This window comes from Symphalangus syndactylus, chromosome 3, assembly GCF_028878055.3.
Source record: "Symphalangus syndactylus isolate Jambi chromosome 3, NHGRI_mSymSyn1-v2.1_pri, whole genome shotgun sequence".
In the NCBI taxonomy this organism is placed as follows: Eukaryota; Metazoa; Chordata; class Mammalia; order Primates; family Hylobatidae; genus Symphalangus; species Symphalangus syndactylus.
This window is the reverse complement of record NC_072425.2, coordinates 16,490,765-16,517,053: the sequence shown is the minus strand read 5'-3', so window position 1 is coordinate 16,517,053 and position 26,289 is coordinate 16,490,765. Positions and strand designations below refer to the sequence as shown.

General features: G+C 51.3%; 2 protein-coding genes and 1 long non-coding RNA gene across 6 annotated transcripts; 2 read left to right on the top strand and 1 right to left on the bottom strand.

Annotated features, from left to right (window-relative positions):
• Positions 1 to 154: 154 nt before the first annotated feature.
• TRUB2 (TruB pseudouridine synthase family member 2) lies at positions 155 to 15,417 on the bottom strand. Of its 3 annotated transcripts, none has more exons than XM_055270929.2 (8): positions 14,789 to 15,417; positions 13,786 to 13,917; positions 9,029 to 9,103; positions 7,440 to 7,501; positions 5,647 to 5,728; positions 2,859 to 2,931; positions 2,217 to 2,353; positions 155 to 1,238 (listed from the first exon to the last, which is right to left on the bottom strand). In XM_055270929.2, the coding sequence occupies exons 1-8, from the start codon at positions 14,895 to 14,897 to the stop codon at positions 913 to 915; spliced, it is 996 nt and encodes a 331-aa protein (XP_055126904.1). In that variant the 5' UTR covers positions 14,898 to 15,417; the 3' UTR covers positions 155 to 912. The 3 variants fall into 3 exon arrangements, with proteins under 3 accessions (XP_055126904.1, XP_055126906.1, XP_055126905.1); XM_055270931.2 differs by having other exon boundaries at positions 14,971 to 15,411; XM_055270930.2 differs by lacking the exon at positions 13,786 to 13,917 and having other exon boundaries at positions 14,789 to 14,953.
• On the top strand, positions 5,649 to 8,776 carry LOC129478838 (uncharacterized). Its single transcript, XR_010119945.1, has 2 exons — positions 5,649 to 5,744; positions 7,298 to 8,776. It is a non-coding gene; the product is annotated as an uncharacterized lncRNA (long non-coding RNA).
• On the top strand, positions 15,284 to 26,289 carry COQ4 (coenzyme Q4). 2 transcript variants are annotated; one of them, XM_055270932.2, is made up of 8 exons: positions 15,284 to 15,417; positions 15,504 to 15,635; positions 17,632 to 17,728; positions 18,270 to 18,372; positions 23,187 to 23,276; positions 24,378 to 24,507; positions 25,066 to 25,159; positions 25,691 to 26,289. In XM_055270932.2, the coding sequence occupies exons 1-8, from the start codon at positions 15,348 to 15,350 to the stop codon at positions 25,860 to 25,862; spliced, it is 888 nt and encodes a 295-aa protein (XP_055126907.1). In that variant the 5' UTR covers positions 15,284 to 15,347; the 3' UTR covers positions 25,863 to 26,289. The 2 variants fall into 2 exon arrangements, with proteins under 2 accessions (XP_055126907.1, XP_055126908.1); XM_055270933.2 differs by lacking the exon at positions 23,187 to 23,276.

The window sequence follows — 26,289 nt, the reverse complement described above, 5'->3', positions numbered from 1 at the left end:
CTTGATCTCCTGACCTCGTGATCCGCCCGCCTCGGCCTCCCAAAGTGCTGGGATTACAAGCGTGAGCCACCGCGCCCGGCCGTTTTCTTATTGATTTCTAAGGGCTCTCTGTATATTGTGGATATTAGTCCTTGGTTAATGACACTGCAAATACTTATAATTTTTTTTAATTTTTAATTTTCATGGGCACATAGTTTATTGGGGATTTTTTTTTTTTTGAGATGGGGGGGTCTTATATGTTCCCCAGACTAGAGTGCAGTGGCTATTCACAGGCGCCGTCTAGCGCACTACAACCTTAAACTCCTGGGTGCAAGCAATTCTCCTGCCTCAGCCTTGGGACTAGCTGGGATTACAAGTGCCCGCCACCACGCCTGGTTTGCCAATACTTTCTATCAGTCTGTCATTTGTTTACTGTCTTTTCTTCCATACAGAAGTTTTTCCTTTTCAGTTGGGTCAAGTCCATTGATCTTTCTGTTACAGCTTGAGTTTTGTGTCACACGTAGAAAAGGTGCCCCTACTGTCACTTTCTTTTTTTTTTTTTTTTTTTTTTTTGAGGCGGAGTCTCGCTCTGTCGCCCAGGCTGGAGTGCAGTGGCCCAATCTCGGCTCACTGCAAGCTCCGCCTCCCAGGTTCACGCCATTCTCCTGCCTCAGCCTCTCCGAGTAGCTGGGACTACAGGCGCCCGCCACCACGCCCGGCTAATTTTTTGTATTTTTAGTAGAGACGGGGTTTCACCATGGTCTCGATCTCCTGACCTCGTGATCCACCCGCCTCGGCCTCCCAAAGTGCTGGGATTACAAGCGTGAGCCACCACGCCCAGCCTCCTACTGTCACTTTCTATACAGCTATCAGGTCCAGCTCATAGCAGTTCTTCTATTTATCCATCCACTGCCCCAGCAGCTGCCTGGGCACTCACTGCCCCGCACCCCTCTCCAGCCCCAAGGTAAAGCTCCGGCCCTGGGAGTCCCAGGACCATCCCGGACTGGGGAGCTGCTTGGTGTCCAGCCCTGGGCTCAAGCTCTTCTCCAGCTCTGCAGCTACCTGGGGGGCAGCAGCCCGGATAGCATCCTGGATATTGGTTAGGTCCCACTGGGTCCTCAGGAGGGCACTGTCTAGCGTGAAGAAGCCGTCGCGCGTGCGCCGCACTTGGGAGCAGACAGCAGTGGTCTTTAGCTCCAGGCCGATTTCATGAACCAATTTTCGCAGCTCTTTCTGCGTCTCATGCACGCACTGCACCTCTGCCAGGGACACACAATGACAGACATGGTGGTGAGAGCACAGCCTCTAGTGTGGTTGTGAACTCACACCCCTTGGATACCTCCTAGGTATGTAACAACCTTAGCAAGACCCCTAAGCTCTCCAGGTTGTGCTATTCAGAGGACCTGCCCTGTGGGTGCCACTTGAAATGTGTTAGACTTGCAGAACCTCAGGCCCCACCGGGACTTGCTAAGTCAGCATCTGCCCTTTTTTGGCAACAAGGTCTCATTCCATCACCCAGGCTGGAGTGCAGTGGTATGATCACAGATCACTGCAGCCTCGACCTCCTAGGCTCACATGATCCTCCTGCCTCAGCCTCTGGAGTAGCTAGGACTACAATTCTGAGCCATCACAACTGGCTAATTTTTTATTTTTTGTAGAGACAGGGTCTTGCCATGTTGCCCAGGTTAGAACCTGCCTTTTACTAAGACTCAGTTTCCCTATCTGTAAAATGGGAGTTATGAGGAGTAACAGAGATCATTTATGGAAAGTGCTTAATAAACAGAGAGTTCAGTGCCCAAGCAGAGGAGCAGGCATTAACATGACCAACAGAAAAAAGGGGCGGGGGCAGGGAGAGACAAAAGGAACACAGATAAGAGGGGCCTGAGCTAGGTGGGACTGGGGAGGTAAGAGTTGTGTCTGATGGAGCCCTCACAGCTTCAAACATGGCAGCTCTGGAAATGAGCCACTAAATATAACCTTTGCTTGGTAAGGTCTGGCTTCCAAGGGTGACTTGGCAAGAGATAAGAGAGCTTTTGTTCTGTGAGCTCTGTCATCAGCCAAGTCCAGGCCAGGGCTGGGAAGGAAGTTGGCACCTGATGCCTTGGCCCACAGAGATCAGGGCGGCGTGTGCTGGCCTCAGCTGAGCCAGACAACAGTGACCTCTGCAAGAGCGTTCCTGAGTGACTCCCAAACCCAGGGGCCCCATCTCACTGCTCCAACTTCCTTGGCCAACCTACCTAAGAGGAATTCCGGAGGTGCAAAGTAGAGGCATTGGATGCCGGTTATCAGCATGGGGGACTTGTTCATGGGCCGGATCAGGCCTCTCACAGCCATCTCATAGGCCTCCTGGGTCTTCAGGTCGAGGTTGGAGTACCTGCAGATCAGGAGGGGGGCTGCAGCTGGGTGGGCCACCTACCCTTTCCCTCACATGAGAAGCACCTCTCTGGAAGCTCCTCACTTGCTTTGTGTGCCCTGCCACCGTGGCTCCTCCAGCCACCTTCCCTGCCCTCCTTCATCACCAGGTGCCTGATAGTCAGGAAACCCAGGTAAGGTGGCTCCAGAGCCCAAGCTCTTAACTCCTTGGCTGCTCTTGCCCTTGAGCTCTGTGCTCCGATGATGTGGTCCCTGGTTTCCCTGCCATTAGATCATATAATCTCAGCAGGACAGCTTGGTTCTCTTGCTCTTCTTGGCCTCTCATTGGCCAACCCAAGACCTGGCACACAGAACCATTTCTTAACACCAAGAAAGAAACAGGTAGCTCCTGTCTGGTTCTGGGCTCTAAAAACAAGATCCATGGAATCTGCCCCAGGTTTGGGGGAGCCTATGGGAGCCAAGGGCACTTACTGCTCTCCCAGTACCTCCCTGAGGGCCCTACTCACATCACCAGGGCCTTCTGATGGGAGCCTTGGATCATGGCCAGAATGCGGTCCAGCTTCTCTTTGGTCACGTGGTCTGGAAAAGGCAGGGGGTTGTCAGTGCGCAGGTACCTGCTGAGGATTGGTCACAGCAAACTCCTTCCCCTGAGGCCAGCCCCATCCCTGGAACACGGAGAGAGGATGTTTTGGAGGGATCCCCATGGCGGGGTGGTTGGGAGTCCTTTGAGATTCTCATGAAAGCACTGGACCTTCTTCTCAGAAAGATACACATGACTCAGCATTGTAAGGGCATTCTATCTTTTTTTTTTTTTTTTTTGAGATGGAGTCTGTATGTCACCCAGACTGGAGTGCAGTGGTGCAATCTGGGCTCACTGCAAGCTCCGCCTCCTGGGTTCACGCCATTCTCCTGCCTCAGCCCCCCGAGTAGCTGGGACTATAGGCGCCTGCCACCGCGCCTGGCTAATTTTTTGTATTTTTAGTAGAGAGGGCGTTTCACCGTGTTAGCCAGGATGGTCTCGATCTCCTGACCTCGTAAGCCGCCCGCCTCAGCCTCCCAAAGTGCTGGGATTACAGGCTTGAGCCACCGCACCCGGCGAGGGCATTCTATCTTTATAACTTTTATTTTAGGTTCAGGGGTACATGTGAAGGTTTGCTACACAGGTAAACATTTGTCGTGGAGGTTTGTTGTACAGATTATTTCATCACCCAGGTATTAAGCCCAGTACCCAATAGTTACCTTTTCTGCTTCTCTCCCTCTGTCTACCCTCCCCTACCTCAAGTACACCCCAGTATCGTTTCCTTCTTTGTGTTCAAAAGTTCTTTGTTTTGTTTTGTTTTGTTTTGGTTACAGAGTCTCGCTCTGTCACCCAGGCTGGAGTGCAGTGGCACGATCTCAACTCACTGCAACTTCTGCCTCCTGGGTTCAAGCGATTCTCCTGCCTCAGCCTCCCGAGTAGCTGGGACTAAAGGTGTGTGCCACCACGCCCAGCTATTTTTTTTTTTTTTTTTGTATTTTTAGTAGAGACGGGGTTTCATCATGTTGGCCAGATGGTCTCAATCTCCTGACCTTGTGATCTGCCCGCCTTGGCATCCCAAAGTGCTAAGATTACAGGTGTGAGCCACTGCACCCGGCCTTTTTTTGAGACAGAGTCTTGTTCTGTTGCCCAGGTTGGAGTGCAATGGCACAATCTCCATTCACTGCAAGCTCCGCCTCCTGGATTCAAGCAATTCTCCTGCCTCAGCCTCCTGAAAAGCTAGGATTACAGGTACACGCCACCACACCCAGCTAGTTTTTGTATTTTTAGTAGAGACGGGGTTTCACCATGTTGGCCAGGCTGGTCTCGAACTCCTGACATCAGGCAATCCGCCTGCCTTGGCCTCCCAAAGTGCTGGGATTACAGGCGTGAGCCACCGAACCTGGCCTTTTTTTTTTTTTTTTTGAGATGGAATCTCGCTCTGTTGCCCTGGCTGGAGTGCAGTGGTGAGATCTCGGCAAACTGCAACCCTCACCTCCTGGGGTCAAGCGATTCTCCTGCCTCAGCCTCCCGAGTAGCTGGGATTATAGGTGTGCACTACCACGCCCGGCTAATTTTTTGTATTATTATTACTATTATTTTTTTTTTTTGAGATGGAGTCTCACTCTGTTGCCAGGCTGGAGTGTAGTGGTGCGATCTCAGCTCACTGCAACCTCTGCCTCCCAGGTTCAAGCGATTCTCCTGCCTCAGCCTCCTGAGTAGCTGGGACTACAGGTGCCTGCCACCACGCCTGGCTAATTTTTGTATTTTTACTAGAGATGGGGTTTTACCATATCGGCCAGGCTGGTCTCAAACTCCTGACCTTGTGATCCACCCACCTCGACCTCCCAAAGTGCTGGGATTACAGGCGTGAGCCACTGCGCCCAGCCTGTTTTCAAAATTTAGAACAGTAGTCAGGCGTGGTGACTCACGCCTGTAATCCCAGTACTTTGGGAGGCCGAGGTGGGCAGAATACCTGAGGTCAGGAGTTCCAGACCAGACTGGCCAACAGGGTGAAACCCCATTTCTACTAAAAATACAAAAAATTAGCTGGGTGTGGTGGTGTGCACCTGTAATCTCAGCTACTCCGAAGGCTGAGGCAGGAGAATTGCTTGAACCTGGGAGGGGAGGTTGCAGTAAGCTGAGATCGCAAGCCACTGCAATCCAACCTGGGCGACAGAGCGAGACATCGTTTCAAAAAAAAAAGGAAAGGCCGGGCGCGGTAGCTCATGCCTGTAATCCCAGCACTTTGGGAGGCCAAGGTGGGCGGATCACGAGGTCAGGAGATTGAGACCATCTTGGCTAACACAGTGAAACCCCGTCTCCCGTCGCTACTAAAAATACACACAAAAAAAAAAGCCGGGCGTGGTGGCAGGCGCCTGTAGTCCCAGCTACTCGGGAGGCTGAGGCAGGAGAATGGCGTGAACCCGGGAGGTGGAGCTTGCAGCGAGCCAAGATCGTGCCACTGCACTCCAGCCTGGGCATCAAAGCGAGACTCCATCTCAAAAAAAAAAAAAAAAAAAAAAAAAAAGAAAAGGAAAAGGGAAAAAACTGACGATATGGAGAGAGAGTAGAGTCTTTGGAAGTGATGTTACATTTGAGCCAGGCAAGCAGGGGAGTAGAGGGTGCTCCTGGAGCACAGATCCCGTGGCCAAAGCCTCAGCCCAAGCCTGGTGTGTGGAGTGGAACTGAGAAGTGGCCAGCGTGGCCTAGGGCGGGGAGAGGACTCAGGGAAAGCAAACGCGAGGGAGGCAGCGGCAGCCACTTCCGGTTCTCACCATAGGTTGTCTTCTCTACCAGCCTCCCATCCTCACGGAAGTCATCTGTAGCTTTGCCCAGGAGGCCACGCACTGTGTAATCCTTCAAGGACAGGGAGGTAAAGATCCGTCAGAGACCCCACTCTAAGCCCTAGTAGCCCCTGCCCCAGAAGCTGGGGGTGGGGGGTCCTCAGGTCTCCCTCAGGGAGCTCATGTGCCCAGCCCCTGCCCAACTGCTCCACGGCCCCATGAGGAAGGGCACCAGCTCTGTCATGTGGCCTTCAGCAGCTCTTGCTCTCTTTGTATTCAAGCTCTCCCGTCACCTGGGGACAGTAACAGGGCCAGTCTCACAGTGCTGCTGCCCGGATTCAGCAGGACATGGTACCTGGCTCCCAGTCAGCAGGCTTCCTACAAGATTGCTGGCTGGTTTCCATGACAACGAGCACTGGCAGCCTCCAAAGGTGCTGACCGCTGACAGCCACCCTGTGGCCACCCCAGGCCTCCATGTTTCTCCTCTCCAACCTAACTCGGCAATTTCTCACCCCAAGCCCCTTCTAACATGCCCTGTCGGCTTCTCTCTACACCTCTAAATAGAGTAAGATTTCATGGCCCAGATCAGGCCCTTGCTCATCCCTGCTTGTAAAAACTCTCCCTCCTCTGAATCTGTGCAGCTAACCCCATCTGCCACAGATAAGTAATGATTGGCTGGGTACAGTGACTCACACATATAATCCCAGCACTTTGGGAGACAGAGGCAGGTGGATCACCGAGTAGCTGGGAGGACTGGCATGCGCCACCAGCCTGCCTAATTTTTTTGTATTTTTAGTAGAGACAGGTTTTCACCATGTTGTCCAGGCTGGTCTTGAACTCCTGGCCTCAAGTGACCCACCTACCTCAGCCTCCCAAAGTGGCAGGAGCCACTGAGCCCGGCCACAATTTTTAAAATTTTTATAATTTAAAAAAATTAAAAAAAAATAAAAATTATAATAATTAAAAAAATTTTTTAAATAGAGATGGAGTCTTGCTATGTTGCCCAGACTGGTCTCAAATTCCTGGGCTCAAGCAATCCTCCTGCCTCAGCCTCCCAAAGTACTGGGATTACAGGTATGAGTCACCACACCTGGCCCTCATTCCCATTTTACAGATGAGGAAACTGAGGCACACAGATATTAATTAGGTAATCCACCCAAGGACACACAGCTGTCAGAGTGGTGGAAGCTGGGGTTCAAACTGAAGCCATTGGGCTCCAGAATTTGTGCCCTTAACCACTAAAAATGTGGGCCCCATAACGTGGCACCTGCGTACATACTTTGTGGTATCAAACTCCATAGCCCCGACCCCACCTCTGGATGGTAAGCTCCCTGTGGGCAGGATGCTGACATCTACCTCTCAGTCTTGGGACAGAATAGGGAATGGCACCATGATCAAGCTCTGGTGTTAGAGAGACCTAGGTTCAAATCCCAGCTCTTAAAGCCCTAACAACTACATGATCTAGGTAAGTGACAGCTCCTCTCTGAGCCTCAGTTCTCTCATCTGTGAAATGGGGCTAACAACAGATTCCACTTTACAGGGAGGCTGTGAGGCTTCCCTAAAGGAATCCAGGTACAGTGCTCAGCACAGAGTAGTCGGCATACACTAACGCCAGTAGTTATTATTGTTATTATTATTACAGCCCCTGCACGCACACGATCATCAAAAAAATGCTTGCTTACGGCTTGGGTGTTCCCCCACGGAATCCTCTAAGCTTCAGAATCCTGCTGGTGACCCCCAGGAAAGGACCAAGGGAGAAGCAGTCTGTCCCCAGAACCTCATACCTTGGTAAGATGAGCATTGTACATATCGGTGAGGAGCCTGCATCCATGTCCCACGCCGAGCACTGAAAAGCAGCCAGCCTCATCTCACACCTGGGACCCCCTTCCCATTCCCCTAAGTATCCCCACCCCTACCCCACTATCGGAATACTCCGTTTTCTGATGCTGCCAAAGGCAACAAGAAGGCAAAAAGATCTACAGGGGGCAAGTGCACCCCTCTGGGTATATGTCACATGCAGATTGCTGGGCCTTACCCACATGCACTGAATCTGACTCATGGTTGGAGGGGGCCTAGGATCCTTGCCAAGCTCTCCAGGGGATTCTGACACCTGAGAGGAAGAGATCCCTGGCCTAGTCACACAAACCTGCACTCAAATCAGGGGCAGCTCTGAGTATAATCTTTAGCCTCTTTGAGCATCAAGTTCCCCACCAGTAAAATGGGGGTAAAAATACTGTCTGAAGGCCAGGGGCAGTGGCTCACGCCTGTAATCCCAGAACTTTGGGAGGCCGAGGCAGGTAGATCACCTGAGGTCAGGAGTTTGAGACCAGCTTGGCCAATATGGTGAAACCCATCTCTACCAAAAAAATACAAAATTAGCCAGGTGTGATGCCGAAATCATGCCACTACACTCCAGCTTGGGCAACAAGAGTGAGACTCCGTCTCACAAAAAAAAAAAAAAAATCAGCCAGGCGTGGTGGCGGTCACCTGTAATCCCACCTACTCGGGAGGCTGAGGCAGGGAGAATTGCTTGAACCCAGGAGGCGGAGGTTCCAGTGAGCCGAGATCGCGCCATTGCACTCCAGCCTGGGAGACAGAGCAAGACTCTATCTCAGGAAAAAAAAAAAAATACTGATTCCTGTGGGTGCTGTGCAGTCAGCACACAGGAAGGGCCCAATAAACGGTGGCCACTGTGGTCACTTCCTGCCTTTCTCCCAGTCTGTTTCTCCCTCTGGCTGAGGGAGAGAATGACCCTGCATTCACTCGTGGGGAGACAGAACAGGGAGAGGGGGCATGAGATCATGTCTGCCTGCCTGTGCCTCAGGAAGCAAGACAAGGGGACTGTGACTGTCGCGGCTGGAGGACGTGGGCACCACCTGACCCTGGGGACACAGATGGCTCATGACTAGGGCTTTGTGTGTCCAGACCCAGCCACATGCAGGCCCTGGCCATTAGGTCCAGAGTCACGTGCCTGGCTGCCCCATGATGCAATGATGGTTTTCCCTCTCCGGACCAGGGGTATTCACTGGCCATGGGACCCAGAACAAGTCACCTAAGTCCTACTTTCTTCTTCCATAAAATCATACAATATCTACCTAATAAAGTTGTTGTGGTAAATAAATGTGCATAAAGGGCCTCGAACTACGTCATGTGTGGGAATCACTGAATAAAGGTGGGTGACTGTGGTATTAACCTCTGATTAGCTCCATCCCACCTATCCACTCCCCAGCTGATCAGCCTTGGGGCAGGAATCAGGGCAGGAGAGGAGTGGTGGGACGTGGGTGCCAGGTAAGAAGTGGGCTGGGCTCCTGGTAGCTTCGGGATCTTTTCTCAAGCCTTATCACTGTAGCCCCAGGCTTCTCACATCACCTACCAAGTACTCCAGAAGCCTGGGCATCCAGCTGATGTCCCACGCCAACCTTGAGATGGGTGAATGCTGGTCCACATACTGCAAACAAACAAACAGGGTCCATTTTCTCAACTAAATGCCACCCCAGGATGGCTTTGGGCTGCATGTTGACCTCGTTCTCAGAATGGAGCCTCAAGGAGCCCAAACTAGCATCAGGCTAGACTCTCAGGCTTCCCCGTCATGGAATCTGGGACCCTGAACTGTATCCTCAGTGCCCTGGGATCCAAAGGGCAGCCCAAGATGCCTCTTGCTCTGCCTATCATCAGTCTCCCAGTGAGAGGCTCTAAGAAGACTGGCGTAACACTGAAGGTCAAGAGTGCGGGGTTCCCTGCCCAGCTCTACTGAAGAAGAGTCCCTGGAGGAAAATGGAGGCTGTGAGCTCCTTAAGGCAGAACCTGGGTATGTCAACTCACCAGCTGCTCAGGAAACAACTATTGAAAGAATAAATGCAGGAATGAGCCAGAAGTGTTTACACTTCTACAGATTAAGAGGAATCTAGGGGAAGGGTCCAGGGTAGTTAAAGGCCTACTGAATCCAGGCCATGTTACTAAATGTCAACACTGAGCCTCAGTTTTCTCCCTTGTGAAATGAAAATAGGACCCATCTCATAGGACTGTGGTGATATCAATGAGGATTGTACTTGGGGGAAGCTTAACACAATACCTAGTACAGAGTGGCGACTCAATATATTACACTTCTTATTGTTACCATATAATAGAGTCATTGAATATCACAAGTCCAAGGGGTTTTAGAGGTTTCTGGTCAAACCTCTAGATTCCCTGACACATGCCTTAATCACATCTAGTGATGGGGGCACATTACCAGAACCAGTTCCATTGTTGGGCAACTTTATTCAGTAAAAAAAAAATCACTCTTTCAGCTGGGCGCGGTGGCTCATGCCTGTAATCCCAGCACTCTGGGAGGCCAAGGTGGGCGGATCACCTGAGGTCAGGAGTTCGAGACCAGCCTGGCCAACATGGTGAAACCCCATCTCTACTAAAAATACAAAAATTAGCTGGGTGTGGTGGCACACACCTGTAATCCCAGCTACTTGGGAGGCTGAGGCAAGAGAATAGCTTGAACCTGGTAGGTGGAGGTTGCAGTGAGCTGAGATCGCACCACTGCACTCCAGACTCCAGCCTGGGCAACGGAACAAGACTCTGTCAAAAAAAAAAAAAAAAAAATCATTCTTTCCCAGAAACCCTAAAACTCCTACCTTAGGACTTCTACCTAGGGTCTCATTTCTCACCTGGAGTCCCAGAATAGAAAAAGGGTCAGCAAACTACAGTCCACAAGTCAAATCCTGAAGACTGTTTTTTTTTTTTGGTGTTTGTTTGTTTTGTTTTGTTTTGTTTTGGGACGGAGTCTCACTTTGTCGCCCAGGCTGGAGTGCAGTGGTACGATCTCAACTCACTGCAACCTCCACCTCCCAGATTCAAACGATTCTCATGCCTCAGCCTCCCGAGTAGCTAGGATTATAGGCACCTGCCTCCACACCTAGCTAATTTTTTTGTATTTTTAGTAGAGACGGAGTTTCACCACATTGGCCAGGCTGGTCTTGAACTCCTGACCTCAAGTGATCCGCCTGCTTCGGCCTCCCAAAATGCTGGGATAATAGAAATGAGCCACCGCATCTGGCTTGTTTTTTGTGGCCTATGAGTTAAGAATGGTTTTTCCATTTTTCAATGGTTCAAAATAAATCAAGAGGCCGGGCGCAGTGGCTCACGCTTGTAATCCCAGCACTTTGGGAGGCCGAGGCGGGCGGATCACGAGGTCAGGAGATCGAGACCACGATGAAACCCCGTCTCTACTAAAAAAAATACAAAAAATTAGCCGGGCGTGGTGGCGGGCGCCTGTAGTCCCAGCTACTCGGAGAGGCTGAGACAGGAGAATGGCGTGAACCCGAGAGGCGGAGCTTGCAGTGAGCCGAGATTGTGCCACTGCACTCCAGCCTGGGCGACAGAGCGAGACTCCGTCTCAAAAAAAATAAAAAATAAAAATAAATAAATAAATCAAGAGAACAGTTGCAGGGGCTCACGCTTATAATCCCAGCACTTTGAGACGCCGAGGCAGGCAGATCATTTGAGCCCAGGAGTTCAATACTAGCATGGGCAACATGACAAAACCCCATCTCTACAAAAAATACAAAAATTAGCCAAGCATGGCTGGGTGTGGTGGCTCATGCCTGTAATCCCAGCACTTTGGTAGGCTGAGGCGGGTGGATCACGAGGTCAGGAGATCAAGACCATCCTGCCTAACATGGTGAAACCCCGTCTCTACTAAAAATACAAAGAATTAGCCGGGCATGGTGGCGGGCACCTGTAGTCCCAGCTACTCGGGAGGCTGAGGCAGGAGAATGGCATGAACCCAGGAGGAGAAGCTTGCAGTGAGCCGAGATCGCGCCACTGCACTCCAGACTGGACAACAGAGCACGACTCCGTCTCAAAAAAAAAAAAAAAAATTAGCCAGGCATAGTGGCCTGTGCCTGTAGTCCCAGCTACTCGGGAGGCTTAGGTGGGAAGATTGCTTGAACTCAGGAGGCAGAGGTTTCAGTGAGCCGCGATCTCACCACTGCCCTCCAGCCTGGGTGACAGAGTGAGACCCTGTCTCTAAATAAATAGAATACTACAGTTGTCCCTTGGTATCCAGGCGGATTGGTTCCAGGATCCCTTGCAGATACCAAAATTTGTAGATATTCAAGTCCCTGATATAAAATGGCATAGTATTTGCATATAATCTAGGCATGTCGTCCCACATACCTTTTTTTTGTTTTGAGGCAGAGTCTCACTCTTTCACCCAGGTGGAGTGCAGTGGCACGATCTTGGCTCACCACAACCTCCGCCTCCCAGGTTCACGCGACTCCTCGTATCTCAGCCTCCTGAGTAGCTGGGATTACAGGTACGTGCTATCGTGCCCAGCCAATTTTTAGTAGAGACGGGGCTTTCCCATGTCTTGAACTCCTGACCTCAAGTGATCCACCCACCTTGGCCTCCCAAAGTGCAGGGATTACAGGCATGAACCACCACACCTGGCCACTTTTTTTTTTTTGAGACGGAGTCTCGCTCTGTCGCTCAGGCTGGAGTGCAGTGGCGCGATCTCGGCTCACTGCAAGCTCCGCCTCCTGGGTTCATGCCATTCTCCTGCCTCAGCATCCAGAGTAGCTGGGACTACAGGCGCCTGCCACCACGCCCGGCTAATTTTTTTGTATTTTTAGTAGAGACAGGGTTTCACTGTGTTAGCCAGGATGGTCTCGATTTCCTGACCTCGTGATCCGCCCACCTAGGCCTCTTTTTTTTTTTTTTTTGGAGACAGAGTCTCGCTCTGTCACCCAGGCTGGAGTGCAGTGGCACAATCTCGGCTCACTGCAGCCTCGAACTCCTGGGCTCAAGTGATCCTCCCACCTCGACCTCCCGAGTAGCTGGAACTATAGGCATGTGCCACCCCACCTGGCTAATTTTTTCTTTTTTTTGAGACAGTTTCACTCTTGTTGACCGGGCTAGAGTGCAATGGCGCAACCTCAGCTCACCGCAACCTCCGACTCCCGGGTTCAAGCAATTCTCCTGCCTCAGCCTCCCGAGAACCTGGGATTACAGGCATGTGCCACCAAACCTGTCTAATTTTGTATTTTTAGTGGAGACGGGGTTTCTCCATGTTGGCCAGGCTGGTCTCGAACTCCCGACCTCAGGTGATCTGCTCGCCTCAGCCTCCCAAAGTGCTGGGATTACAGGTGTGAGCCACTGCACCCGGCCTTTTGTATTCTTTTGTAGAAGTAGGGTTTCCCCATGTTGCCCAGGCTGATCTTAAACTCCTAGGCTCAAGTAATCCACCACCTCAGCTTGCCAAAGTGCTGGGATTACAAGCAGGAGCCACCAGGCCTGGCCCTCCTACATATTTTAAATCATCTCTAGATTACTTTTTTTTTTTTTTTTTGAGACGGAGTCTTGCTCTGTTGCCAGGCTGGCATGCAGTGGCGCAATCTCGGCTCACTGCAACCTCCGCCTCCCGGGTTCAAGTGATTCTCCTGCCTCAGCCTCCCGAGCAACTGGGACTACAGGCGCCTGCCACCACGCCCGGTTAATTTTTATGTTTTTAGTAGAGATGGGGTTTCACCATGTTGGCCAGGATGGTCTCGATCTCTTGACCTCGTGATCCACCATCCTTGGCCTCCCAAAATGCTGGGATTACAGGCGTGAGCCACCACGCCTGGCTAGATTACTTATAATGCCTAATATAATGCCTATGCATCACTTTGAGTGGATTCAACACAGTACTAGGTGCACAGCAAATTCAAGTGTTGCTTTTTGGAACTTTGTGTTTTTCTTCCCAAATATTGCCAATCTGAAGCTGGATCATGGGATGTGGAACTCATAGACTCAGAGGCAACTGTACTTCGTGACACGTGAAAATTACCTTAAGTTCAAATATGAATGTTCATAAAGTTCTATTGGAATACAGCTAGGCTCATGCCTTTAGATACTGTCTATAGCTGTTTGGCACTACATTGGCAGAGTTGAGCAGTTCCAACAGAAATCACATGGCCTGAAAACTAAAATATTCAGTATCTGGCCCTTTCCAAGGAAATCTGCCAATTCCTAGTCTAATACCTCACTCCTCTGTAGACCTTCAAGGGCCTGGCACAGGAATCTGAGCACTGGGACACTGACTCTGCTCAGGGATTTCCTGGGAAGTGACACACAGGATCCTGCTTAAATCTGCCTTACCCAGTGGATGGTTGATGAGAGAGGGTACGCTGGTGGCTGTGAGGGTCAGCTCCTTCTCTTCGCTGCCTTCCATGGGGCCCAGCAAGAAGCGAACACGCTGTTTAGGGGCGGGAGGCTTCCTGGCATTGAGACCTGAACACACAGAGATAATATATACACACATACATACAAATATATGTACATATAAAATATCTTTTAAGAGACAGGGCCTCAGCCGGGCGCGGTGGCTCACGCCTGTAATCCCAGCACTTTGGGAGGCTGAGGCGGGTGGATCACGAGGTCAGGAGATCGAGACCACGGTGAAACCCCGTCTCTACTAAAAATACAAAAAAATTAGCCGGGCGTGGTGGCGGGCGCCTGTAGTCCCAGCTACTCAGAGAGGCTGAGGCAGGAGAATGGCGTGAACCCGGGAGGCGGAGCTTGCAGTGAGCCGAGATTGCGCCACTGCACTCCAGCCTGGGTGACAGAGCAAGACTCCGTCTCAAAAAAAAAAAAAAAAAAAAGAGACAGGGCCTCGTTCTGTCGCCCAGGCTGGAGGCAATGGCGCCATCATAGCTCACTGTAATGTCAAACTCTTGGGCTCAAGCGATCCTCCTGCCTCAGCCTCCAGAGTAGCTGGGATTACAGGCATGCACCACCACGCCTGGCCAGGAATATCTTGTTCTGTCCAAACACTTGGGGGATTAGACAACAGGGAAGTATGACATAGAAGTCAAAGCAGAAGCCCATGGTGCAGAGGGCAGAATAGCAGTAGTTAAGAAACAGGAGGATTCAAATAGACTCTACAACGTAGTAACCGTGTGACAAAGAACAATACTGTCAGTTCCCCCCTCGGAAAACAGAGGAAAGTGAGGAGTAAGAAAGCACAGAGAACAGGCGTTTGGGAAAGCGCTCTGCCCAGGCGAATAGGTCACGTGATTTTGTTTTGCGGGAAGGACCAGAAGCGGAGATGGACTTCCAAGAGAACGAGAGCGGGAACGTGGGTCTGGTTCGAGGCACTCACCCTTCAGCAGTTGTAGCTCCACTGTATCCCGCAGGTGCTTCCATTTTAGCCCCGGGGGCTTATAGACCGCGAAAAGCCCATGCAGCCGCGATAAGCCAGCAGACCCCATACTTGAAGATCACAGCACCCGCTGGACCTGGACGGAAGTACCGCAAGGCCCCGCCCCCAAATGTGGTCCTTACCATGGGCGCCGCCATGTTCCACAGCCGGAAGAGGTTCGCATTTTATAGTCTTCGGGGAAAACCGGCTGTGGAGAAGGAAATAGGGCCCGGCGCTGAGTGAGCGTGGTTGCGTGTCCTTTGCAGACACTTTCTGGGGCGAGGTGAAATGGCGAGAGTCTTGGATCGGTGGACGTAGACGGTAGACAGTTCGCGTGCGTTTCCTTCGCCTACTTGGCCTACATGTCTTCTGCCCGTGCAGCGATGTTTCTCCTCGAAAGGCCGTAGGCAACGCGGTCAGAATCGGTTTTTCAGTGTTTTTTGACCCCTCCGACGCTCCATCGCCTGACAGAATCGCCGTGTTCTCCGTGCCCGCCCATCCTCCGCGGACGCCCGCTGCTATGGCGACTCTGCTGCGCCCTGTCCGGAGCCGGCTCCGCGGGCTCCCCGGCCTACCGCGGCCTGCGGCAGGCAAGTGGCGCCGGGTTCCGGGCGCAGGCGGGAAGGAGCCTGAGGGCGCCCGGCTCCTCTGACCTCGGCCTTTTTCTTCCCCGCAGAAATGCCCCTCCGGGCCAGGAGCGACGGCGCCGGCCCGCTATACTCGCACCACATCCCCACCTCCCCGCTGCAGAAAGCGCTGTTGGCCGCCGGCTCCGCGGCGATGGCGCTCTATAACCCCTACCGCCACGGTAAGACCGCCCGCGGCTCGCCTCCGTGGGGGCGGCTTGGAGCCGTTTCCTGTGGGTAACTGGAGCATAGCCTAGGTCGGAGTACCAGAACCTGGTTGCAGCTCGTGACCACTCGGAACGTTTATGAAAATGCAGATTCCTGGATCCCACCAAAACGCACTGAATCTGAATCTGAATCTGCAGTGGAGGGAGAAATGGGCGTGGAAACCGAAAGTCTGTCTTTAAACTACTTGGGAGAATCTGTCACGCAGCCATATTGAGAACATCTAGAGACTAAATAGGTGATTCATAAGTACCGATCAGTTTATAACATCCTACTAGAAAGTCAACTCCGAGGTCAAGGACCATGTGTGCCTCGTTCCACTGCATCTGCAGCCTTATGGATAGTGCCTGGCACATAGTAAATGCTCAATAAATACTTGCTGGATGTGTGACTAGAACATTCTAAGATTCTACAGTGTTTTTCTCATGCCTTCTAGATTTTTGAGTTCTGGGAAGTACTGTTATTCCTACTAATAAAAACAGGCTAGGCACTATTATAGTGGTCACGCCTATAATCCCTATCGGGGGGCCGAAGCGGGCAGATGGCTTGAGCTGAGGAGTTTGAAACCAGCCTGGGCAACACGGCGAATCCCCATCTCTACAAAAAAAAGTACAAGAATTAATTGGGCCTGGTTGCATGTGGCTGTATTCCCAGGCTGAGGTGGGAGGACCGTTTGAGCCGGGGAGTTCGAGACTGCAGTGAGCTGTGATTGTACCATTGCACTCCAGCCTGGGCGACAGAGCGAGACCCTGTCTTAAACAAAGAAACACTATATCTCCATGTCCCCAGTGGTTTTTTGTTTGTTTTGTTCTAAGACACAGTATTGCTCTGTGGCCCACGCTGGAGTGCAGTGGCGCAATCTCAGCTCTATGCAACTTCCACCTCCCAGGTTCAAGCGATTCTTGTGCCTCAGCCTCCTGAGTAGCTGGGATTACAGGCCTGTGCCACCTGGCTAATTTTTGTATTTTTAGTAGAGACGGGATTTTGCTATGATGCCCAGGCTGGTCTCAAACTCCTGATTTCAAGTGATCCTCCCGCCTCGGCCTTCCAAAATGTTGGGATTACAGGCATGAGCCACCACGCCCGGCCAAGGCCAGCGAAGTTTTTAATTTTTTTGTAGAGACGGCGTCTTGCCACGTTGCCTAGGCTGCTCTGGAACTCTTGGCCTCAAGTGATCATCCTGCCTCAGCCCCCTAGTGTTGGGATTACAGGTGTCAGCCGCTACACTTGGCCACTAAGTGTTATATATGCATGATTTTCATGGTTTCTCACATTAACCAGCTAAGAAAGGTGTTGTCTGCACTTCACAAATTAAGACACTGAGGCTGAAAAATGTGAAGCAGGCCAGGCATGATGGCTCACACCTGTAATATCAGCAATTTGGGAATCCAAGGTGGGAGGATCACTTGGGGCCAAAGTTCAAGACCAGCCTGGGCAACATAGCAAGACCTCATCTCTACAGAAAATTAAAAAAACTAGCATGCCTGTAGTCCTAGCAGTGAGCTATGATCACACCACTTCACTCCAGCCTGGGCAACAGAGCAAGACCCTGTCTCAAAAAAACAAAACAAAACACCAGAAATGTGAAGCAATTTGTACTAGGTCACCTAGATGGTGAACACACCTGGACTGTAGTCCAGCATCTCTGATGCCTAAGCCTCTACCAGTCAATGGAGACGTGATATTGTATTGTGAAAAGTGATTTGTAAAATCTTTAGAACATTGTGCTAACCAGAGCTGTCCCGCCCCGGTAGATTAAGAATAAGAACTATAGATATGTATACTGATCCCTTGTTGTGTGCTGGGTAATTTGCTAAGTGTTTAACGTGAATCCTTATAACAAAGAGCTAGACATTATCCCTAATTTATCCTGTAGGAAACAAAGGCTTAGACCAGGTCAGGTAACTTACCTAAGATGACATCCCCCACTTGTGCCCGTTTCTCTCCTTTCAGACATGGTCGCAGTTCTAGGGGAGACCACAGGACACCGCACCCTGAAGGTCCTCAGAGACCAGATGAGGAGGGATCCAGAGGGTGCCCAGATCCTGCAGTAGGTCCCAGCTCTGCCTGGGGGTCTGGGGGCATTCTCTAGGTATTCTGACCTCTCTAGAATCACACTGTGTTTGTTCTGTTCCGCTAGGGAGCTATTGATACCCTGGCTACATGTGGTTGCACAGGCTGGGCACTGCCCAATTCCAGGGGTGTCATTCACATACATGTGTATACACTGTGATGACTTCTGAGTTGTGCAGTGTGATGGCCTTGGCCCAGTTTCAGCCACAGGGCTCTGTGCCTTCATTAAGTTCCCATAACATGTGCTGGCTTTACCCCTCCCTTGCAGTACCTTTTGCAAGTACTCTGGTCACATTCGAGGACTGTCTTCCTGCTGAGATTGTGCCCCTGCCCATGTCCTTGGTTTGGGGTAGTATCCTAAGTCCCTGACACTAGCCTGGCCAGTTGTAGGTGCTCCATTAAGCCTTGTGGTGGCCACATTGCTCTTCTGTACATTCTCCCGCCCCTCAGCTCGCTGTAGTTGGATCGTTCACCTACCTTTGCCCACACCCTCCCAATGCCCAAGTCTTGCCTTTCAGGGAGCGTCCCCGGATTTCAACGTCCACCCTCGACCTGGGCAAGCTCCAGAGCCTGCCGGAAGGCTCCCTGGGTCGCGAGTATCTCCGTTTCCTGGATGTGAACGTGAGTTTTCAGCTCCTGTGTATCTGGCAGTCACCAGACAAGACAGAGGAATAGCACAGGCATGACACCCTGAGGAAAGAGGAGCCCTAAGCTGCCACCATCGGCAGGAGTGCTCTTCAGGCTCATGCCAAGGCTTTGTCATTTTCTATGGGATAGGCAAATGGGTGGGAACATGCCTCCAGTTGATAATACTGGCCAGTGTTCATTAACCTCCCACTGCATGCCTGATGCCAGCCTCATCCATGATCTTGCTGAATCCCTCCACAACTCTGTCAAGTATGTTCTATTATTATCCTCTTTTAGTAGATAAGGAAACAGAGGCTCAGAGCAGTGAAGCAAACTTGCTAATTTCACATAAGCGGTATTAGTGGAGATGGTAATCAACCCCAAGTCATGCTCTTCACTGCTGTACTGTGTCCCCTTATTCCAAGGACATTGCTTTCCCTATGGTATGGCAGGTGTGGCACTCTCCAGCCCCAGGCAGGGAGGACAAGGAGAGGGGGAAGGGGGTGTCCCAACTATTGGCAAACTCATTCACTAACTGAGGCTCTGCTATGTGCCATCTTTTCTTTTTTTTTTGAGACGGGAGTCTCGCTCTGTCGCCCAGGCTAGAGTGCAGTGGCACGATCTCGGCTCACTGCAAGCTCCGCCTCCTGGGTTCATGCCATTCTGCTGCCTCAGCCTCCCGAGTAGCTGGGACTACAGGCGCCCGCTACCATGCCCGGCTAATTTTTTGTATTTCTCAGTAGAGACGGGGTTTCACCGTGCTAACCAGGATGGTCTTCATCTCCTGACCTCATGATCCACCCGCCTCTGCCTCCCAAAGTGCTGGGATTACAGGCGTGAGCCACCGCGCCCGGCCCACCCTTTTTGTTTTGTTTTGTTTTGAGACAGGGTCCCGCTCTGCCACCCAGGCTGGGGTACAGTGGCGCCGTCTCGGCTCACTGCAACTCAGCTCCCTGGGTTCAAGCAATTCTCCTGCCGCAACGTCCCACGTAGCTGGGACTACAGGTGCGCACCACGACGTCCGGCTAATTTTTGTACTTTTAGTAGAGATGGGGTTTTACCATATTAGCCAGGCTGGTCTTGAACTCCTGACCTCAAGTGATCCACCTGCCTCAGCCTCCCAAAGTGCTGGGACTACAGGCGTGAGCCACCATGCCCAGCCCAACCATTGTTTTGTGTACTGGGGATATAATGGTGAACTAGACAGCCAAGTTCCCTGCCCTCATTTCTATTCTACTTGGAGAGGTAGACAATAAAATAGTTTTAAAAATTTTTCAGGGAGGGCATAGTGGCTCACATCTGTAATCCCAGCACTTTGGGAGGCTGGCGGGAGGATCACCTAAGGTCAGGAGTTTGAGACCAGCCTGACCAACATGGCAGAAACCTGTCTCTACTAAAAATACAAAAATTAGCCAGGTGTGATGGCATGCACCTGTAATCCAAGCTACTTGGGAGGCTGAGGCAGGAGAATTGATTGAACCCGGGAGGCACAGGTTGCAGTGAGCTGAGATCACACCACTGCACTCCAGCCTGGGCGACAGAGTGAGACTCTGTCTCCAACAAAACAAAACAAAAAAAATTCATATAAAAATACAGGTAAAATGTTTCAAGTAATTAGAATATTCTGGCACTGGTCTGTGCATGTTGGCTCATGCCTGTAATCCTAATACTTTGGGGGGGCTGAAGTGGGCAGATCACTTGAGCCCAGGAGTTTGAGACCAGCCTGGGCAACATGGTGAAACCCTGTCTCTGCAAAAAATGCAAAAATTAGCCAAGTGTGGTGGTGTATACCCATAGTCCCAGCTACCTGGGAGGGAGTTTGAGGTAGGAGGATCAGTTGAGCCCAGGAGGTCGAGGGCGGTGAGCCGTAATCACGCCACTTCACTCCAGCTTGGACAACAGAGCAAGACTCTGTCTCAAAAATAAAAAAATGTATACCAGCACTACTGTCAGCAGTTGGGATACAGTAGACAAAACCAGCAAAAAGCCTGCCTTTGTGGAACTTACATTCTAGCAGCTATGAAGAGAACAAGTTAGTGTGATAGAAGACAGCTTTGGTACTGGGAAGGGTACGGCCACTTCTGACGGGGTGGTCAGGGCTGGCTCCTCTGAGGAGACTTGGAAGGTAAGGAGGAGCCAACCCTGTGGAGAGCTGAGGAGCATTCTGAGTAGAGGGAATGGCAAGGGCAGAGGCCCCATGTGTTTAGGGAAAGGAAGGTCTACCAGTGTGGCCGCAGAGGAGTGAGTGGCAGGGAGACAGTGAGTGGGCTGGAAAGGGAGCCAGGGCTGGACCCTGTAGGCCACCAGAAGGAGTCTGTGTTTTGTAATAGGAGCAGTAGGAAACTTGTGGAAGGTTTTGAGCAGGATAGTAAAGTGACCTGATCTGTAAAGGACCTTAGGATCCAGTTGGCCCATCTTCCCTGTCCCTGTCATTTTCCCTCCCTCCTCCAATACAGACACATCCCATCAAGGCACCCCTGCCAAATGGCTATCCAGCCTGGCTGCTAGAGCCAGCCAGGCTGATGGAGGTGAGGGGTCTCCAAAGGTTGCCCTAGAACAGTTTCTCAAGCTGGGCAGTGTTAATGTTTGGGCTGGATCACTCTTTGTTGTGGGGGCGGTCCTGAGCCTGGTAGGATGTTTAGTGGCATCCCTGGCTTCTACCCACTGGATGCCAGGAGCACCCCCCCGTCAAGTTGTGACAACCACAGGTGTCTCCAGAGATTACAGATGTCCCATGGTGGGCAGTTGAGAACCACTGCTCTAAATAGTTATTGTCCCCGAGACGATGTTCTGTTCCTCACAGTCTCCCGCACAGCTACCTTGACGGGGCGATCACCTGCCCTATTTTAAACCATCTCTTTTAGATTTCACCAGGATGCAAGTCATTTCATCAGTGGGAAACTCACCAGGGTGACCTGCCTCAAGTGCTACACAGGGAGGGACAGTCTTCTGAATTTCCCCCAGTCTTTAGCCCTGTTGCTGTAGAGGGGAGGGGGTAGCAGGAATAGGACTGCTAGGACACCTTGCTCAGCCACAGCCCCATTTGTAACCGCGTTGGCGATTGTGACACTTCCAGAGCAAGGAAATCAGCAGCTCATGGAATGTGAAGGAGCACCTTTGTCCCCACAGAGATTTAGATAAAGGTTCAAGGTGAGGCCACCCTCTCCTCCCTGAGGCTGATTTTGGTGAGAGGTGTGGTCATCTTGTAGTATCAAGACTACAGGCATGGGCTTGAGAATTAGGAGGAGCCTGAGTGAGAATCCTGGCTCTCTTCCCAGCTTTACAAGCCTGGACAAATCTTTTGACCTGGCTGAGTCTCAGATTCCTCATCAGAAGTAAGAGGACCTCCCATATATCTTCCAGGGCACTTATCGGCCTTGGTAATGGATATTAAAGCCACTGGCTTTGGAATCCAGCAGACTTGGTTTCAAATGCTGACTCAGCCACTTTACTAGCTGTGTGATCTTGGGCAAATTACTTTATCTCTCTGAGCCTTGTTTTCCTTATTTTTATTTATTTATTTATTTTTTTGAGTCTCGCTCTGTCACCCAGGCTGGAGGGCAGTGGCACAATCTTGGCTCACTGCAACCTCCACCTCCTGGCAATTCTCCTGCCTCAGCCTTCTGAGTAGCTGGGACTACAGGCACACGCCACCACGCCTGGCTAATTTTTGTATTTTTAGTATAGGCAGGATTTCACCATATTGGCCAGGCTGGTCTCAAACTCCTGACCTCAGGTGATCCGCTGGCCTTGGCCTCCCAAAGTGTTGGGATTACAGGCATGAGCCACCACGCCCGGCCCTTGTTTTCCTTATCTATATCTGAAGTAATAACAGTATTTACCTCTAAGATTGCAAGGATGAAAGGATAATATATGTAAAAGACACCATAGGTGCCGGCACCTGGTGGATACTCTATGATCACCTTCAGCTTCACACAACGAGCTAAGGCCATTCTTTGGGAACAGGAAGACCAGGCTGTTCCCACTCTGTATGGGTGCTGCTGAGTACTCAGAGGCAGTGGGCAGTTAAGAGGAGGAGAGTTCTGGGATCAGATAAGAGCCCAGGACTGGCCTTTTATTCATATGTTCAAGAGATGTTCATTCATCCAGGCCCTGGATCAGGCTACTGGAGGTAAAAGAATAAGCCAAACAGAGCCAGTCCTGCCCTTGTGTAGCAGACAAGCTGTTTGGATACTGTCCATAAAAATAAAATGTGAGCGGCCGGGCACGATGGCTCACAACTGTAATCCCAGCGCTCTGGGAGGCTGAGGCGGGTGGATCACGAAGTCAGGAGTTTGAGACCAGCCTGACCAACATGGTGAAACCCTGTCTCTACTAAAAAAAAAAAAAAAAAAAATTAGCCAGGTGTGGTGGCACATGCCTATCCTAGCTACTCAGGAGGCTGAGGCAGAAGAATTGCTTGAATCCGGGAGGAGGAGGTTGCAGTGAGCGGAGATTGCACCATGGCACTCCAACCTGGGAGACAGATCGAGACTCCGTCTCAAAAAAAATAAATAAATAAAAATAAATAAATGTGAGCACGTAGGTAATTTTTAATTTTCTGCCAGCTACTTTAATAGCAAAAATAAATTAATTTTTTTGCCATTAAAATTAAGGTGGAATTTTTTTGTTTGTTTTTTTGAGATAGAGTCTCACTCTGTTGCCCAGGCTGGAGTGCAATGGTACCATCTCAGCTCACTGCAACCTCTGCCTTCTGGGATCAAGCAATTCTCTTGTCTCAGCCTCCCAAGTAGCTGGGATTATAGGCGCCCATCACCATGCCTGGCTAATTTTTGTATTTTTAGTAGAGACGGGATTTCACCATATTGGTCAGGCTGGCCTTGAACTCCTCAGGTGATCCGCTTGTCTCGGCCTCCCAAAGTGCTGGGATTATAACCGTGAGTCACCGTGCCTGGCTAGAATTGATTTTAAATATGCATCTTGTTTAGCCCAATATATCCAAAGTATTATTTCAACAAGTAATCAATATTTTTAAATCATTGAGAGTTTTACATTTTTTTCACACTAAGTATTTGAAGTCTAGTGTGTATTTTATATGTTCAGCACATCTCACTTGGACACCTTTCTTGCCACATGTGGCAAGCAGCTGCCATACTGGACAGTGCAGGTCTAGGAGACATTAATACTCACATCCACTAAACATCAAGGTACAGTTATTTTGAGTGCCACTAAGAGGTGAATGATGCTTCCAGAGACCATAACATGAACCCACTTGGTCTGTAGGTTAGGGGTGGCCTCTCTGTGGTGGGGGGAAGGGACGGGGGACAGGAGACACTTAACCCAGGTCATGAAGGATAAGTAGGAGTTACCACAGTGAAGATGGGGGTAGTGGGAGAGAGCACCCCAAGCTGGGAGCAGCTTGTGCTAGGATGAGGGTCTTTGGGGCTTCATTATTTATTTTTAGAGACAATGTCTTGCTTGAGTGCAGTGGTATAGTCATAGCTCCCTGTAACCTCAAACTCCTGGGCTCAAGCAATCCTCCTGTCCCACCCTCCTGAGTAGCCAGGACTATAGGCACACACCACCCCACCCGACTAATTTTTGTATTTTTTTTTCTGGCTTTTTTTTTTTTTTTGAGACCGAGTCTCTGTCACCCAGGCTGGAGTGCAGTGGTGCAATCTCGGCTCACTGCAACCTCCGCCTCCTGGGTTCAAGTGATTCTCCTGTCTCAGCCTCCCGAGTAGCTGGGACTATAGGTGTGCACCACCACACCCGGCTAATTTTTGTATTTTTTAGTAGAGACAGGGTTTCACCGTATTGGTCAGGCTGGTGTTGAACTCCTGATCTCAGGTGATCCGCCCACGTTAGCCTCCCAAAGTGCTGGGATTTACAGGCATGAGCCTCGGCCCCCGGCTAGTCGCCAGAGTTTTCTAGTAGGGTATGAGTTTGGTGAGAATTGTGACAGTGTCAGAGACAGACTGGCAAATCGGGTCCTGGAGCCATCAGGAAGGGTTCTAGGGGAGGCTCATGGTTGTCAGAGGGTCTCCCCAGACACCCGAGCACCTACCCGCTTCGTGGATGATGAGGAGCTAGCGTATGTGATTCAGCGGTACCGGGAGGTGCACGACATGCTTCACACCCTGCTGGGGATGCCCACCAACATTCTGGGTGAGTGCCCCCAACCCTAACGGCCTGTCTCCCTGGGGTGGCTTCAGGGCCAGGGCAGGGCTTGCCTATCTCCACCACCCTCTGTATCACCTGGCTTGGTGCCTCAATTTCTGCTTTACCTGAACATCTTAGTAGCATCTTTGGCACATGTCCCCCTTCTCCCTCCCACTGCTCCTCAGGGCTCCTGCACTAATGGAGCAGCAGAGCCCATCTTGAAGGCTCCTGGTGTCTTTTTAGGCTTTAGCTGCCTCCCTGCTCTGAAACCTCAGTAGCTCCCTAAGGCCTGCAGGAACCATCCTGGAGTGTTTAGCCTGGCTTATGGGGTCATGGGGTCCTCGGCGCCCTGACCCCAGGCTTCCTTTCCATCCCTTACTCCCTTCTGTTCACTCTTGGGCCCTCTAGCCAAGTGCCCCAGGGCCCAGCACAGGCCAGGACTGGGCACAGCTGACCCCAGTAGAGATTAGGGAGGAATAGTTGCCTCTTTTTACCCTGCTGTGAGCACCACTAGCCTTTCTTTCAGATAGCCTGTTCACCTCCCAACCCATCCCTCACCCACAGGGGAGATCGTGGTGAAATGGTTTGAGGCTGTCCAGACTGGCCTGCCCATGTGCATCCTGGGTGCACTCTTTGGACCGATCCGACTTGGTGCTCAGTAAGTTTTCAAGTGGCAGCCGGGTCGGGGTTGAGGGTGGTATCAGGACAGAACTCAGAGGGACCAGGGCTCTTAGAAGTAGGAAGAGCACACAGGCCCCTGCGCAGCCCCTTCCAGTTCTCCAGGAAGTAAGGGTAGAAAGAATGGAGCAGAGATGTGAAACTGGCCTGGGGCAAGGGTCTTCAAGTGAGCAAATAAAGCCTGTAAGTTTCACAGGACTCTGGGGTCTCTTGGGCCAGGCCTAAGTGCAGGGTCAGAACGACCAGCGTCAGTGGGAAGGCAGGTTGGTGTTAGATTCTGGAGTGAGGGAGCCATGATTTAAATCTGAGCTTCGACATGTTCAAGATGTGTGGCTTTGGGCTTGAGATTCCACCTCATTGAGCTCTGTTGCCTCATCTGAAAAGCAGGGATAATAACTACCTCCTTCCGAGGTCTTTGTGAGGATGAACTGAGAAAATGCACAAGTGCCGAGCAGTCGAGTGCCTGGCCCCCAGGGACTTGATGTTTTCTTTTTCCTCTGCTGCCCCACAGGAGCCTGCAAGTGCTGGTCTCGGAGTTGATCCCATGGGCCGTTCAGAACGGGCGCAGAGCCCCATGTGTCCTCAACCTGTACTATGAGCGGCGCTGGGAGCAGTCCCTGAGGGCTCTGCGGGAGGAGCTGGGCATTACGGCACCACCCATGCACGTCCAGGGCTTGGCCTGAGCTCCTGAGCCAGCGGGGCCTGGCCTACCTCCCCCACCCACTGCTTCCCTTGGAGGCAGAGGGCTCCCTTGACCACCTTTGTTCCTCTTCTTTGAACACTGATCCTTGGACAACATTTATCATAATTTGTCACAGCCACTGCTGAGTGGCCTTGAGGACGAACCCCGCAGGGAGCAAGCAGTACAGTGGCACTCCCAGGGGGACCAGCAGCTGCCCAAGGAGAACTACGCATGAACAGTATCAGTCGTCTGAGCTCATGCTGGGATGTCACAGCACTCTTGTTGCAACTCCTCCCAGCCAGCCAGGTTTGCTGGGGGCCAGGCTGGGTGTCCTCACAGGAGTGAGGGCTATACCCAATTCCAAAAGCCTAAGAAGAGAGAAGTGGAGGGGGAGGCGAGTATGTGAATAAAGGCTCCCATCAGGTCAA

What these genes read in the sequence shown, in the direction of transcription:
- TRUB2 (XM_055270929.2), bottom strand. Translation starts at nt 14,897, where the DNA reads ATGGGGTCTGCTGGCTTATCGCGGCTGCATGGGCTTTTCGCGGTCTAT. An exon ending in ACAATGCTCATCTTACCAAG is followed by an intron (nt 5,729 to 7,439) that starts GTATGAGGTTCT and finishes CTGTCCTTGAAG; the next exon opens with GATTACACAGTGCGTGGCCT. An exon ending in CATCAGAAGGCCCTGGTGAT is followed by an intron (nt 2,354 to 2,858) that starts GTGAGTAGGGCC and finishes CCTGATCTGCAG; the next exon opens with GTACTCCAACCTCGACCTGA.
- COQ4 (XM_055270932.2), top strand. Translation starts at nt 15,348, where the DNA reads ATGGCGACTCTGCTGCGCCCTGTCCGGAGCCGGCTCCGCGGGCTCCCC. An exon ending in AAAGTGCTGGGATTATAACC is followed by an intron (nt 23,277 to 24,377) that starts GTGAGTCACCGT and finishes CATGGTTGTCAG; the next exon opens with AGGGTCTCCCCAGACACCCG. An exon ending in CCGATCCGACTTGGTGCTCA is followed by an intron (nt 25,160 to 25,690) that starts GTAAGTTTTCAA and finishes GCTGCCCCACAG; the next exon opens with GAGCCTGCAAGTGCTGGTCT.